Consider the following 12,494-nt stretch of genomic DNA (forward strand, 5'->3'; position numbering starts at 1 on the left):
CGATGACTGTTTTTACCCAGACTTGTAGGTTAACGCTCATACTATACGGTGATAGTACATAGTAACTCCGTCTTAACTTGCATGCCAAACTACAGTGCAGTAACTATTAACCATTGTTCAGCCTGTTATTCAGCTTACGGACCTGTCTAACCTACAACTGTTTATTAAGCATGACCACCATATATATGCTCCTAGCTAGGCATACAGCGGTCATAACGTCCCACTGCTCCTCTTCTACTCATGTCTCAATGTATAACCAATCATACCGTTATCTTTTGTTGAAATCTCTGCTACGATCTCACAACTTAACCTCTTAAAGCGTGTATAATCTACTGCACATAGCGTGTTTAAAACATAACATTTAAAAATGTGCCAATATTCTTATGTCACAAATGTACAACTACTGGGTCTATCTCTTTTGAATATGCTGTTGTGGCATTGACAAACGTTTTGTTACTCCCTGCACAAAGAAAAAGAAAGAATAAAAAAAAAAGAAAAAGAAATGTAAGAACAAAATAAGATATAATATCTAAAAATGGTATTACCTAAACAGCAGCAGGCGCCATCACAACCTCTGCAACTAGTACACAGCAATTAGATCACAGGAACCATCTCGAAATGTACTCCAGTCATCCCACAGACACGCAACGTTGTAATTTCATATGTTTTAATATTTGATATAAAATGACATCTCCTATGTTAAAATCCTCCAATGAGCAAGGATCCATGCAGAACATGGTAGCCTTAGCAAACTGAGTTGCTCGGTTTAAACGTAGGGCACCAACACGATAGCCCCAAGCCCTATATGTTGTGAACCAACAATTCATGTGATGATAGGCTCTCCTTAAGGCTGGCAAAAAATCATGGGAAATTTAACTCTACTATTGTTGGATGTTTTCCTGTTGTCAATTTTTGATATAAGCTGTTAAAGGCCCCATTTATGTTGTGCATTAGTATCATTCAAATTGACCCCACCGTTTTTTGGGGCTTTTTTTAATTCAAGGATTAATATTAAGTATTCTCTTATTAGTATCCTAACATACTACATGTTTTTTGGCACTGAAATAGGTGTGTACAAATAAAGGTGCCCAATTATGGATATGATGATTATTATTGTAATCACATTTCTGCAACTATATCAAAGAATACATTAATGTCAGTAGACGATGCCGAGTGCTGTATTCCCCGGGCAGTGATCATCCGCAGGAAATGTTCTACACCGCAGAGATTGCTACTGTTCTATTTGCCAAGTTGAGGAAACATGAAAACTTGGCTCGATGGCCACTCTTTACGCTGAGGATAATAAACGTGTTAAATAGGATAATAAACAGACTTTGCATGTGGTTGATGTGGTGCCATAAATAGTCTTTTATTGTTCTCTTAAAGCTATAATGTGAGATAGGCCAAGTAAAGATCAGCTATTACACAATGAGTCCACTAAACAAGTGTAACTAGAAAGAGCACTTCTTATAACATAAAATATAATAATCTCCTTGTTGAGTGGCTCTCCATGATGGTTATATTCCTACAGTAGCAATGAATAATATTTTATACTTGGTGTTTTCATAATTTTTGCGTGGTTCTGTTCATATCTCTGAATTCTGGGATTATACTAAGAAATATGTCTAGAATATGATACTTCAAATCATGAGGTTTTGTTTGTTTTGTTTGAAAGGAGGGGGTTTCAAACTAGACCAAAACCAAAGTTGGGAGAAGTGAAATTTAGCAATGTTGTAATAATTAAGTCGCTTTGCATAGCCTTCCAATAAAGCAGTCGTATGGAGGAAGAGTTAAAGAAAGGTTGGATTCGTACTCTAAATGGGAAACTCCAGAATTATGCCAATGTTTTTCGAGAACCAAATTGTCTATCAGTCCATCCATCTTGAAGGACCTTTGTCTTTCTATGACTTAGAGAATGTTTTCAATGTATGACGTAATGTCTTCAAGCTTTTAACTTGTAAGCTCCACACAGCTCTCAGTTGATGAATATGTTTATTAAACAGTAACACTCCATAGTAAAACTCTATATTGAGATGCCGTGCGCCCTAATAATCCAAGTTTCTAAAAGTCCTACATGTTTCTGATTGTTTTACTGCAGTTAAACCAGATCCTCCTGAAAAGCTGATGGTTGAACCTGTTCCTTTTGTCCCCAAACGACTCCGTGTAAGTTGGATTTATCCGTCCACCTGGCCATGGGAGCCTCAATTCCAGCTCAGATTCCGGCTGCAGTACCGTCCTGTCCTTCATCAGTCCTGGTCGGTGGTAGGTTCAGTTTTGTACTTACTTATAAAACCCTCCAGAGTGTTGATTGTATCGCTACCTATGGATGCTTGCCCTTATTCGTCTACCTGTTCCGATACATGACTACATTCTATGCAGTTTGAACAATTAAAAGCACATTGCAAACTGTACCAAAAATAGTTCAGCTGTGGTTATAGTCAAGTTGGAGAATTCATTCGAATCAGCACATTTCCCCTAAATTCTGTATTTAATTTACATATCTTTGCTTAGTGGGCAGAGTACAGAATATTTGATAGAGTCCTAACCTTAACATCTGAGGAAAGGGATTTAGGGGTGATTATTTCTGATGACTTAAAGGTAGGCAGACAATGTAATAGAGCAGCAGGAAATGCTAGCCGAATGCTTGGTTGTATAGGGAGAGGTATTAGCAGTAGAAAGAGGGACGTGCTAATTGTACAGAACACTGGTGAGACCTCACTTGGAGTATTGTACGCAGTACTGGAGACCGTATCTTCAGAAGCATATTGATACCTTAGAAAGAGTTCAGAGAAGAGCTACTAAACTGGTTCATGGATTGCAGGATAAAACTTACCAGGAAAGGTTAAAGGATCTTAACATGTATAGCTTGGAGGAAAGACGAGACAACGGGGATATGATAGAAACATTTAAATACATAAAGGGAATCAACACAGTAAAGGAGGAGACTATATTTAAAAGAAGAAAAACTACCACAACAAGAGGACATAGTCTTAAATTAGAGGGACAAAGGTGTTAAAATAATATCAGGAAGTATTACTTTACTGAGAGGGTAGTGGATGCATGGAATAGCCTTCCAGCTGAAGTGGTAGAGGTTAACACAGTAAAGGAGTTTAAGCATGCGTGGGATAGCCATAAGGCTATCCTAACTATAAGATAAGGCCAGGGACTAATGAAAGTATTTAGAAAATTGGGCAGACTAGATGGGCAGAATGGTTCTTATCTGCCGTCACATTCTGTGTTTCTATGTTTCTATGTTTCTATGTTTAGTGAATAAACTACTTTACTCTGGGTTTTATTGCTACAGATTTCTGATACATTAAAAGGCCTCATCAGTATGTGTTTTGTTTGCTCTGAAAGTTGAAGATACAGCCAAACATTACTTTAGTTTTTTATTGCCCTGGCACTCTTACATATGCTGATAGATACTGCATATTATTCACAGTTTTATTGTGGTGGAGCTCAATGATGTAGTCATATATAAATCATATTATTGTGACTCTTATTGACGTAGAGCAGTTTGATATATATGAACACCTCTGGCTTCTGCAAGTTTTAATCCTGTAGAACTCTGTAATACACGCATACACGCAGTACATTGCTGTGGTTTCTCACAGCTCTCTCCCACGTACTTGCTTCCACTATATTTAGCTAGATGCAGTTTCCATGCACGGGGTGAATATAGAATTTGCCTTGTTTTACCATCAAAATTAATAAGAACAGTTGGAATTTATATTGAACTCGTGATTTAGTGAAAATTCTGCGTTACCTAGACACATATGGAACCAACAAAGCAGAAATCCCTTTGCGCGGTTATATTATACAGCGCGTTGTGCTTATACTTGTAACTCTCCACTCGTGAAGAAAGAAACAAGAATCTTACGTGTCCTGAACTTGCTTCCCCATTGTATAGGTGGAGACCGTTAACCTGACAGATGTTATCACAGATGCGTTTGCTGGTGTAGAACATGTGATCCAAGTCAGCGCCAGAGATTTCCTCGATGCTGGAAATTGGAGTGAATGGAGCCCAGAAGTCAGAGCCACACCATGGACCAGTAAGATTAAGCTTTTTTTTTTTTTTTTTAATGGGAGTTATGTTTAGGCTTTGTAGATATTTACGCAACTGTGGAATATAAAATTACACATTGTGTAACAGCTACAGAAACATGGCTGACAGCTGGTACGGATGGAAGGAGATTCATTGAGAGATTGTCTGACTTTTAGATCATTTCAGGAATCTAGAATTGAGTCATGAAGATGCAAATATTCTCATAGAAGCAAATTGTACTCCACTAGTAAACTATATCTAACCACCCTCTTTTATGCGTTAATAAAAATCAGTGTACGGTTACTGTATCTTGTGCAAATTTTGTTTTGTGTCTAGGTCCTACAACAAAGGCCAGCGAAGAAACCACTATATCAGAGATCGAGTCTGAACCGGAAGAGCCAATTAGTAAGTGATCCTCAATATCGTTCCCTAGCGATTTGGGGGATTTGTGTCTGTAAGAAAATGGTATTCACTCAATGAGAGGTTGAACACACTAATAAGTAGAAATGTAAAGAGACACTATAGTCACCAGAACAACTACAGCTTATTGTATTTGTTCTGGTGATTAGAATCAGACCCTTCAGGCTTTTTGCTGTAAACACTGTCTTTTCAGAGAAAATGCAGTGTTTACATTACAGCCTAGTGATAACTTCACTGGCCACTCCTCAGATGGCTACTAGAGGTGCTTTCTGAGGCAGTGCTGCACAGTGTGACTGACATTCAGTGTCTCCGCCCTCTGCATGGAGACACTGAACTTTCCTCATAGAGATGCGTTGATTCAATGCATCTCTATGAGGAGATGCTGATTGGCCAGGGCTGTGTTTGGCTTGTGCTGGCTCTGCCCCTGATCTGCCTCCTTGACAGTCTCAGACAATCCAATGCTTTCCAATGGGAAAGCATTGTGATTGGCTCAGAAACCCCTTCTGATGATGTCAGCCAAGGAGGCAGATCAGGGGCAGAGCCAGCAGCAGCAGACTGGAATAAAGGTAAAATGTTACTATATTTATGGCCATTGGGGCTAGATGGTGGTTTTAACACTATAGGGTCAGGAATACATGTTTGTGCTCCTGACCCGATAGTGTTACTTTAAGAAAGGGAAGACTGCGTGATTTCATCTGATGGTAGTTTTACACAATTAAACATTTTCCATAATCTGAAACTACAGTCTTTTTTATGTCTTTTTTTTTAGAGTCATATTATTGTAGTGTTGGGAAGCTGGTACAAATGTGATCATTGAAACCTGAATCCTTTTATTTTCCATAACTAGCGTTGGTCACATGAATTTGCACTCACGTTTCCCTAAAGCTTGGTATACCTTATATAGAACCCTACAGTTTGTAATGTTGGCCTGAATTTTCACAGTGAGAAGCTTTGTTTGAAGTATTTCTGGGAATATAGATTATCGCCAACAATCCTTCTATTTGCTATAGGAGAAGTACTCACTAAAATTAGCACTGTTTAAAATACTGCTACCCTGTAGGATGTCTTCAGGTAAATGGTTCACTTGTCCAACATCATAGAGTACTTTGGTACTCCGATTGTGTTTGTCTCAGTTTGTGAACATGGTGCTGCCATCTTGTGGTGGTGAAAATTATTTCAAGGGGTCTAAAACGGATACTGCAATTAAAAACAGTGTTTCATTAAAAAACTGTTTTTTCGGGTGTTCTTTTGTTTGTAGTAAACCTTGCTAGCAGGGTTCCCTCCAGCAAAACAAATAAATAATAAGAAAGAAATAAACAATAAACTTACCTGCAATTCTAATATGAGCAAAAGTTCTCCCTGCAACCCGATCCGTCTCTGATGATGTCACTCCCTCTCACTGGAGGGTGAGGGACGTGCCGATAATGGGCTCATTGATCATCTGTTACCGTTCATGCCACGTGTGCTGACTTCTTATTAATGCACAGAATTAGCAATAAATAACAATGTTAATTCTCTTTATAGAGGACGCTGCTGGTGGTGGACTTAAACGATTAGCAGCAACGTGCTTTAACTCTGTATGTGCAGCGTTTCTCAGTGAAACTCTTCAGGTACAGGCTCAAAGCACCATAACTACTTTGCATTGTTTAAGTGATCATGGTGCCTGGAGTATCCCTTTCAGTTTCTGACAACCATTCTCATCTAGAGTTTAAGCATTCAGTCTTAGGGGTAGGACTAGACAGGCATTCTTACCCAGAATTCTGCTGTATGTTTTCTAGATTAGAGTGCAGCGATTGATCCTCACATGTCTCTTTCCTTTAGATCGCGATGACCCATGGGAAAAAGTGGCTATTTTGATCTCCTTTGGAGTTTTAGCTTTTGTTGTTTTGGTACTTTTTCTGATTATCGGTGTCCTCATCTGGTGAGCATTATTATTATTATTCCATAACAGCCATTGTTACTGACATCTGGCTTATATGATATTCGACTCCAGTGCTCTATATCTTAGACCCAATCTTCCAGCACCTACATAAGACTTACAGGACCTTTTTTTCCCAGGGTTTTCGTAGGAAGAAAAGGAAAAGAGAGTGGTATTAAGATGAATTTCCTGGCGGCCATACACATGAAAGCATTACCAAGTAAGTACTAAAATTCCAAAGCTGTTCACGGGTATTAGTTTCCAACTTTTAAACGAACACTCCAACTACCATAACCACGGCAGTCCTGTGTAGTGGTTATAGTACCAGGAGTGCCCTGGAACCCTCCCAAGGCAAGTAATCAACCTATTTGCGCCTCTGCCTTCTGTGGAGCCAGAAGCTCTTGCTAGAATTGAGCCAATGAACACCTCCCTGCACTGCAAGATTAGCTGAGTTCGGGTAATTCTGGCTGTGCAGAATGCTGAGACTGGTGCCCAGTGGAACCCAGGTAAGTGTTCACATTGTTTGTAAACTACCTATCCTGGAGGGGCACCATGGCACTCTTGGATTGTTCATTTAAAAACATATTGCCTGCTTTGTGCTTGTAGTTAGTGTATCATGATTTTTGCTAAATAAATTAGACATTTGTACAAGAAAAAAGGAAAGTGTTTATCTACCCACCAAAGTGGATGGAATTCACTAAATGATGGTGTGAATAAATACTCTTTACTTTTAATTCATGTGTTACTTTTCACAGCTACAGTTTTTACTTTTTTAATTTGCGCTAATATATTTTTTTATTTATTTCGGTGCAAACAAAAATTCCATTTTAGTTGCATATAAATCTAATTTATGACAAGTGATGTGAGAAAACATTTAGAAAAAACTTTTTGCTTGTAATATTTTAAAACGTTGCTTAGCAAAATGGAAAACAGAAAATAAATATGTCTTCAGATTTAAATTTTAGATAAATTCTGTCAATGCTAATGCCTGTTTTTCGTTTTATTGACAGCAGACATTCTTTAGGGCCTTTGTTATAGGCAAAGTATCTATTGCAGGGTGGCAAAAATACAATGTGCTTTATGGCTAGGGTTAAATTCTGGATCTCTGCCCACATGAATTGATTTAAGCCATTCCCCAAATCCTGCCCTATATCACACCTTATATCCAACCCAGCACTCTAACATCCTGTAAGTCACATTATAACAACCTATATTTGCTGAGTTATATATTTATTAACCCATCGCTTGCTAAATTAACCTCACACCCACTGTATTAGCCCTGCAGCTGCAGTATTGACCCCCAAGCTTGTAGAATTAAATCTCCTCCAAATTGCATTAAAATCCTGGGCCCACAGCAACACCCCAACACTGTGCTGTATCATTGACTCTAAATATGGTGCAGTAAAGTGTAGTGGTTCTTGTCCCTGCAGGGTGAGCCCTGTAAATGCTGCTTTTTCACAGAAAAGGCATTATACACGTTGCTGCCTAGAAACACTTCTAGGGTCACTCACTCAGACAGCCACTAGAGGTGCTTCCTAGTGCAGTGCTGCACAGTGTGCAGCACCTACACTGAGCGTCTTCATGATTCAATGCATCTCTATGAGGTGATGCAGATTGGCGCAGCGCAATGTTTTGCCACACATGCACAATAGCCTCCCAGTGCTTTCCTGTGGGATTGGCTGAGATCATCAACTTTGATGATCTCAGCCAAAGTGAAGAACACACTCATAGGACTTTTTTTACCGCAGTGCGTTTGGATTGTTCGGGATTCTAAATGAATTTCAATTTGTAGGCCATAAATAGTGTAATTAGAAAAATTATCCAAGTCAGTTTTCAGTTCTGTTGATTTAGTTTCAAATGTTTAATTTATTAAAAATTTCCTACGGTGAATAAACCTATCAAAAAAATCTTCAACCCAGCAGTGCTACAAATTGTTTTATTTTTACATCTACGGTATTTTGAAAGTTTGTTTTTCAGCTCAATGCAAGTCACTACTGAGTTAATCTACCCTGTACTGATCATATAATTATGGCTACCTATCCGAAATATTGCTTTATACAGAAAAGAATTGATACATGCATAAAAGCTGAATGATATTATTTTGATGACACATGCTCTCAGTGTAATGATTTCTTCTTTTCCCCAGAAACACAGATTTTGTAGTCATCTTACAACGGGCAAGTTATCCGCAACAATAAAACAAGGTCAGATGAAGCCTAAAGGGTCAATCAGATCCCGTTCTGCACAGGAGCTTTCACTCTATTTGCTGGGTCAGGAACAGATGTGAAAGAATTTTCACCAGAAGACATTGAAAGGTTTGCTTATCGGACTCTGGGTCTGGTGCAGGTTAGCTTGACAGTGGATCCAAAACTGATTTGTTCAGTCGGAATCTTCTGGTCCATTTCTTCAGATTAAAGGAGGTAACTACCAGAGCCTGAAGAGAACGGTTGGCAGTCTGTGTGCCGTAGGGATGGGTGGCAATAAACACATTGCTACTATTGGATATTGATTCTTTACACAGAACTCTATCGCCATCAAACGCATGATAATGGTCTCTTACACTTCAGGATGGCTTGAACAGAATCTATCAACATGCTCAGAATGGACGGTGTTTAAACAGATAACAGATAGATCCTCGTCAGGACATTTATCTTAATGTTTAGCTTCTCACCTCTATACAGGTGTGTGCATTGTACATATAAATATATATATATAAAATATCTGAGCAGTTATTAAAGCTAAACAAGACAATGCCGAACTGCTTTTCACACGGTTATAATACCTGAACATAAAGACACATTGGAGAGCTACTAGAGTGGTCACGTAATTTTTTTTATTTTTTATTTTAATAATGATTTGTTTTTTTTACTTCCTGAGGCTGGGTTTACTTGTCTGAGTTCTAATGATGTGGGTTTTTTGGTTTTTTTTTGCTTAGTTTTTTTAAAATAAATGAATATTTTATAGGAACAGCATTTCACTGCCACGTGTAATGTCCGCGACCGCATTCGTTTTAGTTACAAACTAAACTCTTAAGACTTAAAGAGCATCATGCAGTCTGTAATATATCTCCGTAGTAAGAAAAAACATCATACTCAAAATAATATTGTGTTCTCAAGTATAGAGGCTAACATTTTCAGTCTGACAGGTGTGAAAGGGAAAAAAACAGCTCTCTAAATGTGTTACTGTCTACTTCAGCCTGGACCCAGGAAGTCCTATAGAGGTTAAACCTGTCCTAATTTGACATTTATGCACCAGCGCAGCTGACTTATTAACCCACCTGTGCTAAAACAGGAATATCATACAATTCTGCCCCTGTGGGTCTTTAGGAAGTTAGGAGAATGCAGCTTTGGTCAAGAGAAGGGGGTCAAGATCACGTAGGTCTCTAGGCAGATTGCCAGTTCGTGACCTACCTTCATTCTTCTCAAAGTGATGGTGAAAGGGGGCAGGGAAATTCCTGGTTCTGAGACCCCTGTCTAATCCCTGGGTTTTAGGCAGCTGCATCATAAGTTCTTAAGATATCTTCTAGAAATTATCCCACTTCTAACTTGAAGTTTATTGGTTTTTATATTATAACTGCTCCACAATATATAAATCTGTGATTATTCACTTTCAGTTGTCTGAATAACAATTAAAACTATATTCTCTAGGTGGAGGGACTGAGGGGGTTAAGCAATATTAGGAGGTTTGTTGCTGGCTTCAATCACATAAAAAAAAATAATAATATATATAAATCTGTCCAAGTGAGCTTTATTCAGAAAATGCGCACTTTTTATCTGAAGAGCGACATTGGAGCAAAAAGAACCATTTTTCCGACTCCACTTTGTGTCAGAATTACAGTCTGTGGTGTGGACCCCAGGAGACAATCTCAGCAGTTTGCGTAGTTCCAGTTCTCAGAAATAAAATAAAGTATCTTCTTGATGTGTGATGAAAATATACTCTTCTTTTTTCAGAATAAAGCTAAAATTGTCTGAGTGCTTGAGAAGCTATTATACGTTTGTTTTGCTTTGTTGTGTAAGCAGAGGTGATGCAGTATCAATTATCTCCCAGTTTGTACATTTTTACATAATGTGTTCTCACAAAACCTGTGGGGGCTGCTGTAAAAAATGTGACCTCTCCCAGTAGCTGTATTTTGATAATTTTGCTGATGGCTGTAGAATGGAGGGAAAGTTTAATCAGGAATCTAAGGTTGAGAGTGAGGTAACGCAAATAATGGATAACTACCGTATATACTCGAGTATTAGCTGAGTTTTTTAGCACATTTTCTGTGCTGAAAAACCCCAACTCGGCTTATACTCGAGTCACTGTCTGTATTATGGCAATTTACATTGCCATAATACAGACTGGGGGCTGTGTGCGGTTACTTACCTCTCCTGCAGAGCGGTCCGTTCAGCACCTCGGTCAGCTCCCAGTGTAAGTCTTGCGAGAGCCGCGGGGTCATAGTGCGGCTCTCGCGAGACTTACAGTGTGAGCTGACAGAGGAGCTGCACAGACCGGCGCGGAGGAGAAGGGAGCTGACAGGAGCTGCAGGAGAGGTAAGCGCTTCCTGTCAGCCCCCTCCCCCTCCCACTGAACTGCCAATGCCACTGGAACACCAGGTAGTGAGAGCCCCCCTCCCTGCCATGTATCAAGCAGGGAGGGGGGACGGAAAAAAAAAATTATAATAAAATATTAAAAATAATAATAATTTAAATAAAATAACAATCTAACAATTTTTTTTTAATAATTAATAAAATAAATAATAATAGAACAAAAAAAATGATTACAATAATAATAAAATAACAATAATCAAAATGCCCACCAACACATACACAAACACACACTGACACTTCATTCATATACACACACTGCATTCATACACACACACTGCATTCATACACACACTCTGCATTCATACACACACTCTGCATTCATACACACACTCTGCATTCATACACACACTCTGCATTCATACACACACTCTGCACTCATACACACACTGCACTCATACATACACACACTGCACTCATACACCAACACTGCACTCATACACCAACACTGCATTCACACACACACTGCACTCATACATACATACACTGCACTCATACATACACACACTGCACTCATACATACACACACTGCACTCATACACACACACACACTGCACTCATACACACACACACACACACACACTGCACTCATACACACACACTGCATTCATACACACACACTGTAAATAAATATTCAATTAATATAATTTTTTTAGAAATTTACCAGTAGCTGCTGCATTTCCCACCCTAGTCTTATACTCGAGTCAATAAGTTTTCCCAGTTTTTTTGGGGTAAAATTAGGGGCCTCGGCTTATATTCGGGTCGGCTTATACTCGAGTATATACGGTATATCTATTCTACCTAATAGAGCTGAATTGATTTGAATTGTAATATATTGTTTTCGTGGTTGGGGATTCATTCCATTGCACACAAAGCGTTATCTAGTGTAGTCAATGGCTGCTCACTATTACTTCTTCGGAATTCTGTTCACTTGCATCTGGAGTGTCAAGGTTAGCAGTCGCTGTCCCAGAAAAATGCCTATTTTTGTGCTTTGTATCTCCTTAAAGGGATACTATAGTTAGCGAAACCACTACAGCATAATTTAGTGGTTTGTTTTTTTTGGTGTCTATAGTATGTCCCTGCAGGCTTTTCATTGTAAACACTGCCTTTTCAGAGTGTTTAAATTGCTGCCTAGTAACACCTCTTGTGACAGTCACTCAGGCGGCCACTAGAGCTGGTTCCTAGTCCTGTGATTCAATGGTTCAGCACTGCATTTTGCTGCTCGTGCGCAATAGCCTCCCAATGCCTTCCTATGGGAAAGCATTGGATTGGCTGAGATCGTCAAAATTGCCGATCTTGGCAATGGAGGCGCAACAAGCCACAATCACCTTTTCAGCATGATCAGAGTGAGGCCGTTCACCTAAACAGCCACACCAGGACTATAGTGTCAGGAATACATGTTTGTGTTAGTGTTCCTTTAATTAACATCCCTGGCATTTGGCATGGCAGGGTTTGGTTGGAACATTAGGGCAAGTATTTAAAGGGACACTCTATGTATCATAACTGACACAGCTTATTGTATTGA

General features: G+C 39.0%; 1 protein-coding gene across 2 annotated transcripts in view; it reads left to right on the forward strand.

The window, feature by feature from the left end:
* Nucleotides 1-9,214, forward strand: part of IL11RA (interleukin 11 receptor subunit alpha) — a 157,358-nt gene extending 148,144 nt beyond the window's left edge. For both annotated transcript variants that reach the window (XM_063453793.1, XM_063453792.1), the window contains exons 7-12: nucleotides 2,099-2,262; nucleotides 3,911-4,052; nucleotides 4,382-4,450; nucleotides 6,287-6,386; nucleotides 6,524-6,603; nucleotides 8,530-9,214. In XM_063453793.1, coding sequence (XP_063309863.1) covers nucleotides 2,099-2,262; nucleotides 3,911-4,052; nucleotides 4,382-4,450; nucleotides 6,287-6,386; nucleotides 6,524-6,603; nucleotides 8,530-8,546 — 572 coding nt within the window. In that variant the 3' untranslated portion in view covers nucleotides 8,547-9,214. The remainder of the gene's footprint in view (nucleotides 1-2,098; nucleotides 2,263-3,910; nucleotides 4,053-4,381; nucleotides 4,451-6,286; nucleotides 6,387-6,523; nucleotides 6,604-8,529) is intronic.
* Nucleotides 9,215-12,494: the final 3,280 nt, after the last annotated feature.

The sequence above is a fragment of the Pelobates fuscus genome, chromosome 5 (assembly GCF_036172605.1).
Source record: "Pelobates fuscus isolate aPelFus1 chromosome 5, aPelFus1.pri, whole genome shotgun sequence".
In the NCBI taxonomy this organism is placed as follows: Eukaryota; Metazoa; Chordata; class Amphibia; order Anura; family Pelobatidae; genus Pelobates; species Pelobates fuscus.